At 41.0% G+C, this 19857-nt stretch overlaps 1 protein-coding gene across 1 annotated transcript in view; it reads right to left on the bottom strand.

Moving 5' to 3' along the window:
• The window catches only part of epas1b (endothelial PAS domain protein 1b), a 60768-nt gene that overhangs the window by 7162 nt on the left and 33749 nt on the right, over positions 1–19857 (bottom strand). The window contains exons 7-15 of the mRNA XM_060925609.1: positions 17492–17598; positions 8788–8935; positions 8431–8636; positions 8127–8299; positions 7908–8015; positions 7061–7530; positions 6863–6965; positions 1937–2039; positions 199–330 (exon numbers count right to left, since the gene is read on the bottom strand). Coding sequence (XP_060781592.1) covers positions 199–330; positions 1937–2039; positions 6863–6965; positions 7061–7530; positions 7908–8015; positions 8127–8299; positions 8431–8636; positions 8788–8935; positions 17492–17598 — 1550 coding nt within the window. The remainder of the gene's footprint in view (positions 1–198; positions 331–1936; positions 2040–6862; positions 6966–7060; positions 7531–7907; positions 8016–8126; positions 8300–8430; positions 8637–8787; positions 8936–17491; positions 17599–19857) is intronic.

Here is a 19857-nt window from a genome sequence, read left to right as displayed (position 1 = left end):
CTTAAGCAAGTCATTACTTATCTGGAGGGTTAAAGGTTTAAGCTGCATTATCAGCACTAAATCTGCAATGAATAAAAAATTTCTCTCTGTATTTGTACCTATCTAAATGCTTCTCGGGTAGAACTTAAGTTGCCAACTCTGAACACAGCTGTAAAATTCAGATACAGAATGATTCTGAATCATAGATCATGAGCTCACCTTCCATTTTTGTGTTGGGCAGCATGTTGTAGTCTATGTAGTTACAGCGCTGTTCTGGGTAGTCTTTTTTCCCCAGCGCTGTTTGATTACCGTGGTACTGAGTCTTCCTTTGCTGGTGGCCCATGTGCTCAACTGCACAGCAAAAAATGCAAGTGCATAACTATTCAATTCCTAGATGCAGTGAACAATTCAGCTGTAGGACTAACAATAAGTTACATGAAATGGGCTAAAGCAATGAATAATTTTCTGATTTATATTCAGAAATGGTTTTATGGTACCTCGGTATACCTAAAGGCACTACAGTGGCATTATTAACACAACACCTGCACTTAAAAAAATGCACTATGCATTAGTGTACCTATACAAAGTCCTACCGAGTATGGTATATTTTATATACACACACTCTATAGCCAAAACTTTGTGACCATTACACCCATAGGTGTTTTTATGAGTTCTTCCACTTGTCACAGTCCGGTCCAGTCCATCCATGCCTTAGATTGTGGGACTTCCATGCCGGCTACAGGCCGGATCCAGGACAGGAATTCAGTCCTGCCTTGCTGAAGGCCATTTCCTGAAGCGGCACTCCCACACCTGCTACCACTCCTCTCCCATCAGCCAGGGCTTTTTATTAAGGACTGTTTGGAGCTACTCCATTTGCCAGACTGTCTCTTGTAGACTTTCCTTGCCTCCCTACAGCTCATTGGTATTGTGTCTTCTTGATTCCCCCTGCCTAATGTTTTCCTTGGTTTTTGTCTAGTTTTTCTGTCCAGTTTTTTGTCCCTGTTTTTGCTTGCCTGTTCTTTTGTATTGTGTTTTTTGCTACCTCTTCTTGGGTTTCCGTTGTCCCTGTGTTCATCGTTTTTTGTGAAGGTTTTTCGGTCCGTTTTTTTTTTTGGTCCCTGATCGTGTCTACTTGCTCCTCTGTGTGTTTGACCTCCTGGCCTGTTTTTTGACTACCGATCTTTGCCTGAGCCCTACTGTACCTTTTTGCTTTTCTGCCATCTTCATTAAAGAAGTTTTCTTGTTACACTGCCTGTTTTGAGTCTGCTCTTGGGTCCTCACTTCACTTCAGCTCGCCATTCCTGACACCACTAAGTTCTTCTACTCCAACCTTGGCAAACCATGTCTTCATGGACCTCGCTTTGTGCACTGGGCATTGGGTGGCATGGTGTAGTGGTTAGCACTGTCTCCTCACAGTAAGAAGGTTCTGGGTTTGAGCCCAGTGGCCGGCTGGGGCTTTTCTGTGTGGAGTTTGCATGTTCTCCCCGTGTCTGTGGGTTTCCTCCGGGTGCTCTGGTTTCCCCCACAGTCCAAAGACATGGTTAGGTTAATATGGGGTGGCCTTGGGCTGAAGTGCCCTTGAGCAAGGCACCTAACCCCCAACTGCTCCCTGGGCTCTGTAGCATAGTTGCCCACTGCTCTGGGTATGTCTGTGTGCTCATTGCTCACTTGTATGTGTGCATGCGTGTGTTCACTGGTTCAGATGGATTAAATGCAGAGGACGAATTTCACTGTGCTTGAGTGTGCATGTGACAAAGGCTTCTTGTCATGCTGGAACAGGTTTGGGCAGTCTGGGGAAGGCCCACTTATGGGTATGACTGTCAAGCGTACACAAAGTTTTGGCCATGTAGTGTATTATACATTAGGACTCTAGCATCTCATTTCTGCTGTAGGCTTGAGTGTGTGTGTGTGTGTGTGTGTGTGTGTGTGTGAGGTTTTAGGCTGAGGGACTCCTTACCTGTTAAGGCACTGCTGCTTTGATACGTCCTGTTCAAAATGGCACAGCTATCATTCTTCATCCTTTTCCACATACCTGGCAGCTTAGTAGCAGATGATACCCCCTATACAATACATGAGTGTATCAACATAAAATTAACACCCACACACCCCAGTCTCTACAGTTTACATAGAAGAACACCTTGAGAGATATCAGAGGAGAATGACTAGACCAGTCTGATCTGACAGGAAGTCTTCAGTAACCTAAATAATCACTCTTTACAACCACAGTGAGCAGAAAAGCATCTCAGCAGGCACAACACATAAAACCTTGGGATGGATGGGCTACAACAGCAGAAGACATCAGGTTCTATTCCTTTCACCCAAGAACAATAATCTGAGGCTATCATGAACACGGTCACTAAAACTGGACAGTTGAAGACTGGAAAAAGGTGATTAATTTTTTAATCCTCGCCTGTCCAATTTGAGTGTGTCTGTGCCTCAGATTCTTGCTGTTGTCTGACAGGAGTGGAACTCAAATGTGGTCTTCTGCTGAACCTCAAGCTTAGATGTTTTGTGCATACTGACAGTGGCGTAGGAAGTAGTTTGACACTGGGAGTACCAAATTTGCCCCTGGGGGTGGGTCATTTGGGGAGTATAGATATGTAGTGGTTGACTTCACAAACCATATCAGGGCCACATTGACAGGAAGAAGTAGAGTTCAAACAGCTAACTTATAAGAAAGATTGTATTTTCAAGACGATAGGTAGCTATTGTTCTCCGGAATTCAAAAATAAAGTTCTGAAAGACAACTAGAAGTCGTTTTAGCATCTTCCTAAAGATCCTTTGTCTGTGGCTCATTAAGTTAATTCATTAATTTATTGCAGCTCTAGGAATTATTGACCCTACCTGTTGTAGCCTAAATCATTCAAGACCTTGATTAAAATCTTTGGCTAGAATATAAGCATTGGAAATAAATTATGGCTTAATGAACTGTTTTGGGTGGCACGGTGGTGTAGTGGTTAGCACTGTCGCCTCACAGCAAGAAGGTCCTGGGTTTGAGCCCAGTGGCCAGCGAGGGCCTTTCTGTGTGGAGTTTGCATGTTCTCCCCGTGTCTGTGTGGGTTTCTACCAGGTGCTCTGGTTTCCCCACAGTCCAAAGGCATGCAGGTTAGGTTAACTGGTGGCTCTAAATTGACTGTAGGTGTAAATGTGAGTGTGAATGGTTGTCTGTGTCAACCCTGCAATGATCTGGCAACTTGTCCAGGGTGTACCCCGCCTCTTGCCCATAGTCAGCTGGGATAGGCTCCAGCTTGCCTGCAACCCTGTGGGACAGGATAAGCGGCTACGGATGATGGATGAACTGTTTTAGAAAAAAGACGCACTACAACAGTTAACCCAAGTGTTTTTAGCCACAAAGCTAAAACTAACCGAGCTAATCTTATGACAGGTCAAACTACAAAAGGAAACTGTACTGGCCTTACTTATAATCTGCAATTTGAAGAGGTTGATAATGTCATCATACACCAACATGTCTGTTACTTCATGTTCTCTTTCCTCCTCTAGACTTTTCTTCAGAGAATGGGACTGTTAAGCCATAGTTTCACTTAGCAATTACCAAGAAGCTGCTATGCGAAACTCAGCCAGAACTATTGGTATAGCAAGGTTCATTAGATTATGTTAAGGTTACCATAACATAATGTAGCCTCCTATCAGTTCTGATTGTACCTGAATGCAATGTGCAGTGTGTTATACATGCTATCCTGTAAACCGGACAGCTAACTCTCTGCTTCTACACAACCTCACGCTGCTTACCCTTAGCAAAAAGTAGTATACTTAAAGTTCATTTTGTAAAGTATTCTGAAGTGTAAGTATAAGTATATCAAGTGTACTACAGGCCATGTACTTCAAGTGTACTAGAAAGCATACTAATTTAATACTTCTTCGGACTAAATTGGAACATTTTAAGTTTATAAAAGTATACTTTCAAGTCCGTTTTAAGTTTACAAAAGTACACTTTCAAGTATATCCATTTATATACTATCAATGTACTTGGTATATCCTTATTGTGTACTTGAAGTATATCATAAGTACACTTATTTATGTACTGCCATTGTACTAGTTATATACTGTAAGTATACAAGAGGGATATACCAAGTACATTTACAGTATAGATATAGTATAGATGAGAGTACTTAAAGAGTACTTTTGCTAACTTAAAAGTAACTTTGAAGTATACTTTTATAAACTTAAAATGTTCCAATTTAGTCCGAAGAAGTATTAAATTAGTATGCTTTCTAGTACACTTGAAGTACATGGCCTGTAGTACACTTGATATACTTATACGTACTTTACAAAATGAACTTTAAGTATACTACTTTTTGCTAAGGGAAACCAGTATAAAAATGTCATATAGGCTTGCCATTGAAAAGTTGTGTGGGAAACTAAGTAACTGCTTTTGGTCTTACAACCGTTTTTTGGTTGATGGAGTTACGTACCACAGTAAAACCTATGACAGACTAAAGAAGAGATTCAACAGTGCTGCATACTTGAAAGATGGTACATTTTGTTGTATTATAGAATTGGTTGTTTTTAAACAAATATGTTCACATGAAATCTCTGCTTTTTGTCCATGTCGCAAACTATGTTGTGTTTTAGTTGACGTACTTAGTAAATCAGGCAGGCCTGTATGTAAAGATTCGCAAATAAATGTACAAAGTCATTTTGTATATGATGTTCAAAAAACTGAAACTGTTCATGCTGTCTCGCCTGACATGATCAAAACAAAATGTGTCCTTGTTGAAACAGCTGACACACTGTACATAACACCATTGCCAAACCCTTTTGAAAGGGACTAGTTAAATAAATAAAGTCAAGCCAAACTTTTTTCTGTTTTCCTGTTTTTGTGTATGATGAAGTGTAAGGTACATGAAGATAATGCAATTCAGTACACATAATGACTAAGTGTTAATCTCCAGAATTATAATAAGACATTAAACAAGACATGCATGTTGACGGTTGGGTTGGCTGGTAATGTTCATCATGTGCTGTTGAGTAAGGCTGCTGCAGAGGGGATGAAGGACTTTTTGTTTATAGTGGTACATTGTAGCGCCAGCCTGATGGGAGCAGTTGGAAGGAGTGATGGAGGGGGTGAGAGGGGCCCTCTGATCAGGTTGGATTCCCTAATCACTTACCAGCTGTATAGCTCAGCTAATGTAATATAAATTATACATATAATATATATATAAAATATAATGTAATATAAATTATAAATATAATATATACATATAGTATAAATATATAAATTAAACGTTGAGTCAATTAATGAGTTGACCTTATTGTGCTCTTGAAGCAAGATATATGCTAAGCATTCCTATTTTGTGGCAAAAAGATTTACAAAGTATACTTAGGTCCAAGTATAAGTTTTAGTATTAAAGTAATGTATAAGTGTAAGTCTTAGTATTGATATAGGTCTACTTATACTTTTTTATACTTGGTTCAGTATAAACCAAGTATACTTCCCTGTACTATGTTGTAAGTGTATCAAGAATTAGTTTATAAGAAGTAACCTTCAAGTACACTTCCTCGATTTTAGTATAAGTATACTTGTAGCACACTTGATTAAACTTCTTTTTGCTAAGGGTAGTGATGCCATTTTGTGAATGAGTCAGCTCTTTTTGGTGAACATTGAAAGCTGACTCCCATATAAGAGCCTTTTTTTTTTCTTTTGCTACACATCTGCGCTAAATCTTCATTAAAGTAGCTGGAATTTTAAAATTATCTTAATGATCACCTCACTAAATACAATCGAATTTTCAGTAAGTGCAACAGGCAACAAAATATTAACGCATATTTGTGAAAGCACACATGATACATTGCTGTTTAAAAATATATGAAAAGAAATGCAACGATGGGTGGGGGGGAGGGGACACATCCCCTGTCCTCTCTTGCCCCTTTTCCACCAAAGCAGTTCCAGGGCTGGTTCGGGGCCAGTGCTTAGTTTGGAACCGTGTTTTCTGTTTCCACTGACAAAGAACTGGCTCTGGGGCCAGAAAAACCGGTTCCAGGCTAGCACCAACTCTCTGCTGGGCCAGAGGAAAGAACCGCTTACGTCAACGGGGGGGCGGAGTTGTTAAGACCAACAACAATAACAAGACCGCGAAAGATCGCCATTTTTAAGCGACGAGAGGCAGCAGCTGTACAAACGCGAAGTCATCCATTATTATTATTATTGTTGTTGCTGCTTCTTCCGTGTTGTTTTTGCTTTGATATTCACGCCAAGGTTTATGCAAACGTAGCGACATAACTGACGTATACAATGACGTAACTGATGTATACAGTGACGTAATGACGTGGCTTCCCTTAGCACCGCGAGCTATGGAAAAGCAAACTGGTTCTCAGCTGGCTCGCAAGTTGAACGAGTTGTGAACCAGCACCAGCACTGGCCCCGAACCAGCCCTGGAACTGATTTGGTGGAAAAGGGGTATCTGTTTTCTACATCCTTTCATGCTGAGATGCTTTTCTGCTCATCATGGCTGTAAATAGTGATTATCTGAGTTACTAAATCCTTCCTGGCAGCTCAAATCAATCTGGCCATTTTCCTCTGACCTCTCTTATCAACAAGGCGTTTCCATTCACAGAACTGTCGCTCACTCAATGTTTCTGGCACTATTCTGTGTAAACTCGAGAGACTATTGTGTGTGAAATTCCCAGGAGATCAGCAGTTTCTGAATTACTCAAATCAGCCCATCTGGCACCAACAACCATGCCAGGGTTAAAGTCACAGAGATCACAATTTTTACCATTCTGATGTTTGGTGTGAACAACAGCTGAAATTCTTGACCTGTGTCTGCATAATTTTATGCGTTGTGCTGCTGCCACATGATTGGATAAGTGCATAAATGAGCAAGTACATACACACACACACACACACACGAGATGGACTTACCATGCTCATCTGCGAAAATGAGCGCTTCATAGTGTTTGGTATTGGGGGCCGGACTGGGCTTGCGTCTCTGTAGGATTTACAAGGTCCGTATTTCTCCACAGACCTGCCAAATGACATACTTGTTACTCTAACAGCAAAAACGTCACTGCAAATGCAATCCATTCAGAAAATACATTCAGCACCATTCTATGGAGTCACCTTTGATTGTGGAGGGACATGCAATTTGTTTGCAGAGCTTGACGTGAGTGTTTATCCATCAAGGAGTCTATCACACCACCTTTGGTATTGGAGTAATTTATTGGCGGGTCAGGTGGCCATTGCAGACCATGATGCCCACCCATAGAGGCCAGTGGTATGCTGGCTGTGTTCATGTGGTGTCCCAGAGGCATGGGGCTCGTATAAAATATGGGGGGCCAGGGCTCCACTGTGGCAGCATTGGGTGCCTGCTTGTCCCTAGCAGAGTGTGGGCTGGGCTGGAAGTAAGCCTCTGGAGGTGGGGTCAGTGGCTGGAAGAAGTTGGCGATGTTGTTGAAGCTATACTGAGAAATACCCAGAGCAGCAGCATCAGGCAGAGGTTCCTCCTGACAGATGGGATCTAGCTGGAAGTCTTCACCGTCCATTGGAATGTAGGGGGCCAATGTCTCCAGGTCCAGATCACTCAGGTCACTCTGAAAGGAACAGAAGAGAATAGGGCTAGAAATATGCAAACCCTGCTTTTCTGATGCTTTCTGAACACTGAATGGCTTTAAAAACATGCACAGCATTTAAAATGGGTCTGAAAATGTAACTGTAGTATGCATACTCTACTTGTATAATTCAAATCACTTAGTCTCTCACACACACACACACATACTAGTCTAGCAAGCCAAACTTTTAGCAATAGAATTTGGTACGTTTGTCAATAAAGATGGCCCAATACCATCTACTTTAATTGATGGGGCAGTCTGACTGACATAGCAGATGATCACGTACAGAATGTCAGCAAACACTCACAAAATGTTTAAAATATAACAGACTAACTAAACAACCTCTAACTAGCATCTACCTCTTGATTGTAAGAGTTTTTCCCCTGGGTGTCCATAGCAAACAGTTTCTCTGTGATCTCCATCTTCAGGTCATCCACCGGGCATTTGTAATCATCTGGGCTGCTGGGCTGTAGAACAAGATGCAACCACTAAGGCTCCACAATGAAAAAAGGTCAATTCTGTACTTATCTAGATAACAGAAGAGCCCATTAAAGGTGTTTAGGGAGCCTTGATTTTACCGTAGAGCAGCTGCTTATGCTGGGAGTGGCACTGCTGGGTGGTGGAGCCTGGGGTACGGACAAGGTGCCGCCCATTTTAGGCAAGTTATGGCACTCAGTGACTGGGTGATTGGCAGAAGGATGCATCGGAGAAACTTTAGCACTCACTGGGTATTCCTCAAATGAAGGATGACCTACAATGCAAGACGCATCACCTGTAAAGTGTCACTGAATATCACACAGCAGAAGTATGAACTACTCTTCAAGAGAGCTCATGTTTCTATTTAAGATAGCAAGAGGAATTATGAGCTTGTTCTGGCATTACCAAAGTCAAGTGGAACGACACAATCGCCAGGATTCGGTGCCAAGAGGGTGAGATCTTCGGGTTCCTCTTTGAACTTGGTGAAGATGGCTCCACTAGTCTCAGAGGCCACAGTAGATCCAGGCTGGCTGAAGAAACTGCTCATATTTGTCTTCAAAACCGACTCTGTCTGGTCTTTAGAGAAGATTGTGGCTTTCTCCTCAATATCACTTTCAAACAAAAGAGGGACATGGGGGAATAATAAGTTTTCATAAATTCTTAAATTTCATTTGGGTTCATTGCAATCAAACGGAATATTGGAAAATATAAATCATGTTACAGCAAAGATGTGGTGTGCAGATTTAAGCCTTTTTAACCAACCTCAGGACATAGTTGACACACACGATGCACTGTGGCTGAGAGTTGCGGCTACTGTAAATGACGGTGCCCTGAGTCTCCACCCACACAAAGCCCCCATGCTTGGCCAACATCCGGTATTGTCCACTCACAGCCTGCCCTTTTGTGCATACTGTAGAACAAAGAAAATAATCATTTTTGATGATCAAATTAGAACATCATTCAATAACCTTTTAAATATTAGTGTAATACGTTGAACACATATTTCGGACTGTAACTATTACACATAATACCGTCTTGAATATTCTTTACACACAATCAAACCTCAAGATTCTCATCTCATCTCATTATCTGTAGCCGCTTTATCCTGTTCTACAGGGTCGCAGGCAAGCTGGAGCCTATCCCAGCTGACTACGGGCGAAAGGCGGAGTACACCCTGGACAAGTCGCCAGGTCATCACAGGGCTGACACATAGACACAGACAACCATTCACACCTACGGTCAATTTAGAGTCACCAGTTAACCTAACCTGCATGTCTTTGGACTGTGGGGGAAACCGGAGCACCCGGAGGAAACCCATGCGGACAACATGCAAACTCCGCACAGAAAGGCCCTCGCCGGCCACGGGGCTCGAACCTGGACCTTCTTGCTGTGAGGCGACAGCGCTAACCACTACACCACCGTGCCGCCAACCTCAAGATTATTTATTTTAATTATTAACATTAGGACATGTCTCATCTCATCTCATTATCTCTAGCCGCTTTATCCTTCTACAGGGTCGCAGGCAAGCTGGAGCCTATCCCAGCTGACTACGGGCAAAAGGCAGGGTACACCCTGGACAAGTCGCCAGGTCATCACAGGGCTGACACATAGACACAGACAGCCATTCACACCTACGGTCAATTTAGAGTCACCAGTTAACCTAACCTGCATGTCTTTGGACTGTGGGGGAAACCGGAGCACACCCACGCGGACAACATGCAAACTCCGCACAGAAAGGCCCTCGCCGGCCGCAAACCTGGACCTTCTTGCTATGAGGCGACAGCGCTAACCACTACACCACCGTGCCGCCAACCTCAAGGTTAGTTATTTTAATTATTATCATTAGGACATGTAAAAAACAAAAAAACTTTGCAGTGGAATGTAACTCTTATTAAATCTATATAGAGTTTAAAAATGTTCTGCTACTTAATGTTTTTAGAACTGGAAGTACCTACAACTCTGCTCATTCATGCAATTATCCAATTAGCCAATCAGGTGGCAGCAATTCAAGGCATAAAATAATTCAGATACAGATCAAGAACTTTAGCAAATGTTCACTTTGATTGCTGGATGTTTTTGTCAGACAAACTGATCTTGGTTATTTTAGAAACTACTGCTCTCCAGGGATTTCACTCACAGCAGTTTCTAAAGTTTGCACATAATGGTGCAAAAACAAAACAAAACAAACAAAAAAAAAACCCCAAACAATCCAGTAAACAGGCGTTCTGCCGGAGGAAACGCCTTGTTAATGAGAAAGGTCAGAGGACAATGGCCAGGCTGCTTTGAGCTCTTGTTTACAGTGGTCTCAGATTCTTGTTATTAGCTGAGAGGAGTGGAACCCAGTGTGGTCTTCTGCTGTTGTAGTCCTTCAGCCTCAGGTTTTGACCTGTTGTGCATTCTGATATGCTTTTCTGCTCATCACGGTTGTAAAGAGTGGTTATTTGACTGTAAGCTTCCTGTCAGGTCGAATCAGTCTGGTCATTCTTCTGATCTCAGTCATCAACGTTTCTCTTCCCCGTGCAGACCTGCCACTCATTGGATGTTTTTTCTGCTTCTCGCATCAGTCTGTGTAAACTCTAGAGACTGTTGTGTGTGAAAATCCCAGGAGATCAGCAGTTTCTGAAATACTTAAACCAGCCCATCTGACACCAACAATCATGCCATGGTTAAAGTCACTGGCATCATGTTTTGTCCCCAGTTTGATGTGAACATTAACATTATGAATTCTGCTGCTGCCATGTGTATATCTGACTGGATAATTGAATGAATAAGCAGGAGTACATGTGGCCAGTGAGTGTAGAATGGCACATTTACAATTTTTAAACTTTTTATACATTTTTAAACAGACATTTGAAATTTTGAACAGTAAAAATTTACAGAAAGAAAGAAATATGTCATACTTTTATTGAATTCTTTTTTGGATTTACAACATCTATTTTTAAATTGTATCCTGATGTTTGGTTATACATGGTACAGCATTAATTAGATGATCAAAGATCCACACAAAGTAAAAAAAAAATATGTGCAAGATGATTTTATTTTATGCATCAAATATCTCTTGCAGCCCTACACACACTGCAGATTAAAACCTGTTGTGCCCTTTGATGAAGAATAGCAGATTCAGGGCTAATATGCAGACACAGACAGTGCAAAATCACATATATTAGTTTTGACAATATGAGCCTGTCTCTTCTTTCTTGGACCCAGCCCAAATTTTGTGTGGGAAAGCAGTGGGCTGAGGGTCATAGGGTTCACTAAGGCAGGATTAACCCACACTAGCATATGCTGATCTGCAGACCGGTCACATTGTCCTAGCCAATCGTTCAGCTGAATCCACAGAGGCCTAAAGTTAGCAGCATAGAGAGCCCATTCTCTAACTTGCTAGCAGCCTTGGGCTAGGTGCTGTTGTGGGAGAAAGCCCAGGAACACAATGTAGGACACATTTCACTGTAGTGTTTTCCTGTCTATTGTTTGGGTCATTATACTTTTTCCATAAGACAGTAAGAGTTATAGCCAACCTGAAAAAGCCCACACTAGACACCTTGAGCATGCAACTAGCAAACTGATATCACTTCTTTCTAAAATACTTGAACATGATGTATATAATCAGTTGTTTCACTTTCTTATGCGGAACAACGTCCAATAACCAACCAGTCTGGTTTCAGACACGGCTCTTGTGGCTATTACTAAGAAGCTTCACGCTGCTAGATCAGCCACGATCATCAATGCTCTTCCTCCTTGACCTCCGAGCAGCCTTCACAATATCAGTCACAAGACTCTTCTGTCTATCCCCATGAGCCTTAGAATTAGTGGTGCAGCATGGTGTTGGTTTGTTTCCTGCCGAGACAACCACATGAGGTGACACTGTTACTCAACTGGTGTCTCACAAGGTTCAGTGGTTGATCCTTTTCTATTCACCCACTCTTTTAGTGAGGTTATAGCCTCATATGGTTTTTCACATCATGCTATGCCGATGACATTCAACTCATTCTCTCCTTTCCCTTAAAGATTCATGTTTCTGCACAGATTTCAGCATGTTTGCTAAAGATCCTGTCACGAAGGGTAGCTTATAACCTGAAACTAAATCTCAGGAAGGCTGAGCTGCTCCATATCCCTGGAAAAGCATCCCTATGTCAAGATCCCGTGAAGATGAACTCCTGGATCACACCATCTATCAACACATGCAACCATAGGACAGTTCTGGACAACTAATTACTGTATATTTCTCTCCTCATATTTCTACCCTGACTTGGTCATGCATGCTTCAATTTTACAAGATCAGCTGGGTCTGGCCATTTCTCTCCATGGAGGCCACTCAGGTGCTTGTTCCATCCCTTGTCATCTCAAGACTATACTACTTGCTTCTCAGTCTTCCCCGACTCCTGCAACTGACATACAAAGCATCTGCAGGACTGTTTCTCAAAGTCTCCAAGTTCTCCCACACCACCCCATCAATGCATTCCCTCAACTAGCTTCCTATATTTAATCCCACCAGATTTAAACCACTGCTGCTTGCCTACAAAGCCAATCCTACTTGAAGGCACTTATCAAACCCTGCTCTGCACGACATTCCCTTTTGAGTCTTGACCCATCATTCCTCAAGATACAGACAAGACATTAATCAAAACTCTTCTCTGCACTGGCACCTAGGTGGTAAAATGAAATTCCCTTGACTGTCTATACAGCCGAGTCATGGGCTGTCTTCAATTGAAGACTGAAAACTTGCTTCTTTGCTAAGCACTTAAATGAACACTAATTTAAAAAACAAAACCTCAATTATAATGTTTTTGTTGCTGTTGCAAATTATTGCATTAAGCATTTTAGCTTAACATTATTCTTAAACCATGACCAATTTGTACTAGCAAGAGAGAAGAAAGTATGTTTGTAAGTCACTCTGGATAATGGCGTCTACCAGATGGTGTAAATGTAAATGTATAACGAGCTACTGGCAGTGATGCATGTGCACAATTCATGGTTCATAGCTCTAGGGCCCACTAATCAGGTTGTTTATTCAGGCCTTTTCATGTATGAGACATAAAATATATACACACATATAGGAAGTGACTTCTGCCTTTCACTTTCAACAAATTCAATCCAGATCAACACTTGCTTTTCTGGTTTCTATTCTTTTCACCACACAGTGAAAAGGCCTTAATTACATGTTAATGTCACTGCAGATAGAAGCCAGTCCACCTACAGTATCTGATTAGGAGGCAATCTGGGACACCTGGCCAAAGCAAGGGCAAGTCATCCCTGCTCTATTCGATGCTTTTATCTCCCCCTGTCACAAGTCATCCATAATGCAATTCAAGACTTCCTAATGCTTGCTGCAGTCGGCCCTAATAGAGCCAATCCAATAAGGCTCTTTTGAATCGCGATCATAACTCATATGCACATGTGAAATGCAATTTGTCTGCCTCAGGGTCTGATGGCCTCAGTGCCCCTCCCTTCAACAGTGTGTGTGTTTGTGTGTGTGTGTGTGGACAGTCCAGGTTTTGTAAATCTCACCAGATATAGAGTTTCAGGGTTGTTTGGATTAGGCAGGCAGACGCGCATTGCCATCTGAAAGCCCACTTCATTGTGACATGGGATTAACACAGATTCATGTTGAGGACTAATTGAACTGGGCACAGTGGTGAGGGTATTCAGGGGCATTATGAAAACACAGAGAAAGGGGGTCAATGGCTACATGCATTTCAGAGAGATGAATGTCTGCATTTGAAGATGATTTGTTGCTTCAATGGCAGTTGTGATGGTACTTTAAAGAGCAATGAAATGTATTTAGAAACATAAATTTGCCTTTAAACACCCTAGTTAAATAATTAGCCTAGGTTATTACCAACCAGGGCGGCACGGTGGTGTAGTGGTTAGCGCTGTTGCCTCACAGCAAGAAGGACCTGGGTTTGAGCCCCGGGGCCGGCAAGGGCCTTTCTGTGTGGAGTTTGCATGTTGTCTGCGTGGGTTTCCTCCGGGTGCTCCGGTTTCCCCCACAGTCCAAAGACATGCAGGTTAGGTTAACTGGTGACTCTAAATTGACCATAGGTGTGAATGGTTGTCTATGTGTCAGCCCTGTGATGACCTGGCGACTTGTCCAGGGTGTACCCTTCCTTTCGCCCGTAGTCAGCTGGGATAGGCCCCAGCTTGCCTGCGACCCTGTAGAAGGATAAAGTGGCTAGAGATAATGAGATGAGATGATGTATTACCAACCATGAACAAATATCCTATAAATAGCAGTCTCTGATCACAAACATGCAGTTTGCCTGACCTGACAATGCTTGATATACTTTTTCTCAGGTTACGGTAAGAATGCATTTCTGGGACTTTAAAAATAAATAAATAAACATGCACAAAAAATGAACTGCGCTTACTGAAGCAGAGTACCTAAAAGATAGATTATATAGTTTGATCATTTTCCTAGGTGTACTAAATTCATCTCATCTCATTATCTCTAGCCGCTTTATCCTGTTCTACAGGGTCGCAGGCAAGCTGGAGCCTATCCCAGCTGACTACGGGCGAAAGGCGGGGTACACCCTGGACAAGTCGCCAGGTCATCACAGGGCCGACACATAGACACAGACAACCATTCACACTCACATTCACACCTACGCTCAATTTAGAGCCACCAGTTAACCTAACCTGCATGTCTTTGGACTGTGGGGGAAACCGGAGCACCCGGAGGAAACCCACGCAGACTCGGGGAGAACATGCAAACTCCGTGTACTAAATTGTTTAAAAAAAATTATTTAAGATGCACTTAGTCTAGAATCACTTTTTAAACTCACAAAGACTTCTTGGTGGATAAAATCAAGCAAAGATGAATGCAGGTTTAAAAACCAAAGTGTTAACAAACTATCAAAACCATAATGCTAGATATAGTTCCTGGGTGACAACACAATTGGCAGGTCCAGAATTAATATTCTCACTCTCAGTACAAATTTCTTCAAACAAACTATTGTTAATTAGATTAGATTAGATTAGATTAGATTAGATTAGATTAGATTAGATTAGATTAGATTAGATTAGATTAGATTAGATTAGATTAGATAGAGCTTTGTTGATCCCTTTGGGAGGGTTCCCTCAGGGAAATCAAAATTCCAGTAGCATTATTATAGGATAAACAGAGAATAGAATAGAAAAAAGAGAGAACTTCTAGATAAATTAAGTCTTTAGAAAACTTCTAGATAAATAAATTAAGTATTTACATATGAGTGATTCCACGCTTATGGGTACTGAAATGGGGACATGAACTTATTTTTAAAAATTCACCTAAAACCATTTCTTTTTTTACCATCAGGTCACAAAACATGTAATCTTTAATGAATGATATGTTAAAAGATAACTTTAATTTTCTGAGATGTAATAAAAACATATTTATATGCCAAAGTCAGAACGTAACAGAAGTGTTGTGGACATATATATTCTCAATTTTAACAATGTAGAATTACTTTTTGAAACATAGGAAGGTGATGTTTTAGCAAATATAATTAATAAACGTGTGTAGTAGAATAAACATACACATTCTTTCAATAAGATTAACATGGTATATAGCTAGATTGTAATTAATTTGTAACAGACGTGAGATGGACAGTCGTAACAGAAGTAATGTAACAGACATCATTTTGGAACTCATAGGCTTGACTTTGGCATATAAATATGTTTTTATTACATCTCAGAAAATTAAAGTTATCTTTTAACATATCATTCATTAAAGATTACATGTTTTGTGACCTGATGGTAAAAAAAGAAATGGTTTTAGGTGAATAAGTTCATGTCCCCATTTCAGTACCCATAAGCGTGGAATCACTCATATACAAATATATTAAAAAGATATTAAAAAAGTCCAGCAGGAGAGGTATTGCACATTTATATTGCACATTGTCCGGTATTGCTTATTGTCAGGCTAGGCTAGGCTACTGCTCCTCCCCGTACTCTGTCCTCCTGTTACCCCTCCTCCCCCCCAGAGAGGAGTTGTACAGTCTGATGGCGTGAGGGACAAAGGAGTTTTTAAGTCTGTTAGTCCTGCACTTGGGAAGGAGCATTCTGTCACTGAACAGGCTCCTCTGGTTGCTGATGACGGTGTGCAGAGAGTTGTACTGAATGAAATATGGAAAGCAAAGGAGAAATAGAAAGAAGAGCCTAATCACTTGGATGAGTCACGTACGTCATGAAATCTTTTACCGCTGTGTCTTATGAGGTACGCTACTCGTCATAAACGCCTCCTTTTATGTACCTTACGTGGCACATTACTTTTACTTCACAGTGGTACACTACTGTGAGTTGGCCTAGTGGTTAGCGTGTCTGCCTCTCAATCGGAAGATTGTGAGTTCTATTCATGGTTGGGTCATACCAAAGACCATCATAAAAATGGTACCCAGTTACGTGGACCCTTGGTATACATTGTGTTTTCAAGTACTATTAATTCATGTTTATGGACAGGTTCTCATTGACAAGACCCATTGTTTTTGATTACTAAAGTTATTTTTACTCTACAACAGTGTTTTTTGTGATTTTCCTATACAAATATTAAAAATATTAAGTGTTGAACAGGCGGCATGGTGGTGTAGTGGTTAGCGCTGTCGCCTCACAATAAGAAGGTCCGGGTTCGAGCCCTGTGGCTGGTGAGGGCCTTTCTGTGTGGAGTTTACATGTTCTCCCCGTGTCCGCGTGGGGGTGCTCCGGTTTCCCCCACGGTCCAAAGACATGCAGGTTAGGTTAACTGGTGACTCTAAATTGACCGTAGGTGTGAATGTGAGTGTGAATGGTTGTCTGTGTCTATGTGTCAGCCCTGTGATGACCTGGCGACTTGTCCAGGGTGTACCCCGCCTTTTGCCCGTAGTCAGCTGGGATAGGCTCCTGCGACCCTGCAGAAGGATAAAGCGGCTAGAGATAATGAGATGAGATGAGAAGTTCTGAACAAGTTAGAGAAAGATTATCAAAATATCCCAATTTTGACCTATTTTTGTCCTATATGCCCAGCACATTACAATTAATTACGGGTGGCAGCCAAGGGGTTAAGTATCCTATGAATGTCCATGGCTCTCTTTAATCTGGACATACTTTGTATAATTAAACATTTTCACTCAAGAAATAAGAGAAACTATTTAGCGGTGTTTCCTCGGGGTATAAATGCGAGGTTGCTGACATGCTGTTATTCTCTTCAAGCCATGAGTAATGAAATATTGTTCGTAAGGATATCAAGAACTTTGAAACATTTCCCCCCTTTCCTTCCTTAATATACTGCTTTCAACGTAGTCTGTTATAAGCGAACTCTTCTGGTCAATAAAGGTTTTATTTTGCTCTCATTAGCATCACAAAATATATGCATGAAAACAGACACAGTAACATGGCTATTAAACAGCAGGCTCCCTTTGATGACTGGAGTTAGAGCAGAAGTTATGAGAGAGGTACAGGCTTGGAAGGCTTATGTATTAAGCCTTGGGTGATACAGAACAGATGAGCAACTTACAATTTTGGTGGCTTCTGGTGACACTTTCAGAGTCGAGGGCGTGGTAGAACTCGTACACAGAGCGACCCAGGAGATCTTCAGGACTGTAGCCCATTAACTCAGTTACTCTAGAACAGGGAGTGCACACACACAAAAACATGGACACAATTTTGTAAACGAAGCCCTCTTTATTTGTTCTCTTAGAACTCTTTGAGTTCTGGTTATTTCAAGACAATTTTAATAACAGAGGTGGACAGTAACAAAATACATTTACTTGAGTACTGTACTTAAGTACACTTTTTAAGTATCTGTACTTTACTTGAGTATTATTTTTTTTGGAAACTTATGACTTTAACTTCACTACATTTGAAAGACAAATATCATACTTTTTACTTCACTACATTTCTATCAAGGTCCTTGTTACTCGTTACTATGAAGTGGCTTTGAAAGTGGATGGGTTTTTTTCTTTTCTTTTCTAAAACGTGATCGCTTTTTTCGTAGGTGACACTGAGACAGCCTGTCAGTAATCACTAGGGTCACGTCATGTCCGTAGACTGTATAAAATCAAGTTCAATTTCTCATCAGCATTATTTGAACACGATCAGTTGATGGCAGAATGGAAGGAGGCGGTTCTTCTGGAGAATGTATGCACCCATGGCTTTACCTAGAACCCATGTTTCAGTTTTCCAAAAGGATTAAAGATTTGTTACGTTTTAAATGTTTGCTGAAAACGAACCACATCACGGCCTACAAAAATTCGCCATCCATCCTACGGAAGCATATTGAGGTATATAAATGTTTTATTCCAAGAGAAAGCTTGCAATGAAGTTGTCTGTGTTTGTAGAGCTAGCGATAACATTGCAATAGCTATGCAGTCTGGTTAGTCAAGTGACTTTCTATGGATTTGCCCGCCAAGTTGCCATCGCCTTGTCCACGGTTAACGTTTACACATAGCTAGTTAACTTGGACACTGTTAGTTAGCATGTAAAAATGGAGTTATGCTAACATGAACAACATTAACTTCTCCGAAGTCCTTTCAGAAATATGTTTTAGCATAATCTTGCCAAATAAACAGAATGTAGAAATCTTTCTTTTCTAATAGCATTAGCTACCCAATATGATTTTGAGTTTGAAAAGAGTTTGCTAGCATGTCAGGTGGAGTTTCACTGACTAGCTAGCTTAACGTTAAACCACCATGATGGCACAGCATGCGTTCATTTTGTGAATTCACATTTCTGTCTTTGGTAACGGCATTAGGTTTTGTAAGCGTTGTGGCAATAATACAACGATGCGTTGACAGAAAATGTACTTTTAATACTTAAGTATTTTTAAAAGCAAGTACTTCAGGACTTTAACTTACATAAAAATTTGACTGGACAACTTTCACTTGTATTGGAGTAACATTTGACCAGTGGGATCTGTACTTTGACTTAAGTCATGAAGTTGGGTACTTTGTCCACCTCTGTTTAATAATGATCCATTTCACATGGTCTGGTCTGCATAGCATACAATCTTAATGGCTGTCATTATGGGAGGATTTTCAGCTTGTTTGCACATTTCTGAGAAAGATTAATGCCACTTTCTCATCCCAAGGTCATTGCACTGACACTGAAACGTTCTCCAAACTTATCACACTCTAGCGTTGTATGAATGACTGATTTCAAATAGTGCTGCCAGTTAACACTAACTGTTCATCCTTAGTGGCTGACCACAGCTGTGCTGCTGTGTTAAGTGAAGCCAGTGAAAGAATTAGTAACTTTAACTGTATAATGGTAGTATAATCAGTGATGGGAATAACGGCGTTAGAAATAAACGGCGTTACTTTTTTTAGTAATGAGTAATCTAACTAATTACTTTTTACATCGTTATAACGCCGTTCCCGTTACTTACAATAAAATACTATGCGTTACTTTATTAAAGCTGTTTTCATCTGGCACGCTGCTCGTTCAGCCTTTCTTTTCTCTGCTTTAGTGTGGGGCGGGGAGATGAGAGACAACGGCATAGTAAGCCAATCAGAGTAGATTTGGACAGCATACGTAGGTAGGCTCCGCCTACTGCACTACTGCGCACACTTTCAATCAGAAGACACAGCGATGGCGAGCGGTCAGCCCAGCACTGCGTTTTCACATTGGAAATACAGCCAGGACTTTTCATTACTTGAAATAAAAGGCAAAAACGTCTACGTGCAATGCACATTATGTCGAGGAACAAAGCATTTGTCCTCGTCAGTGGCCAGTAATTAGTAACATAACCATTTTAATAACTACAAAAATATATTAAATTTGATAGATGTCTTATCTCAAATTATCCCACAAAAATATTAATATAGTGTAGATAACGTTATTAATTGGTTCTGTTAAGTGTCAATTTCAGTCATTAAACACATT

This window comes from Neoarius graeffei, chromosome 7, assembly GCF_027579695.1.
Source record: "Neoarius graeffei isolate fNeoGra1 chromosome 7, fNeoGra1.pri, whole genome shotgun sequence".
Lineage (NCBI taxonomy): Eukaryota > Metazoa > Chordata > Actinopteri > Siluriformes > Ariidae > Neoarius > Neoarius graeffei.
Note: the sequence above shows the minus strand (reverse complement) of the source record. Positions and strands in the feature narration are given on the sequence as shown.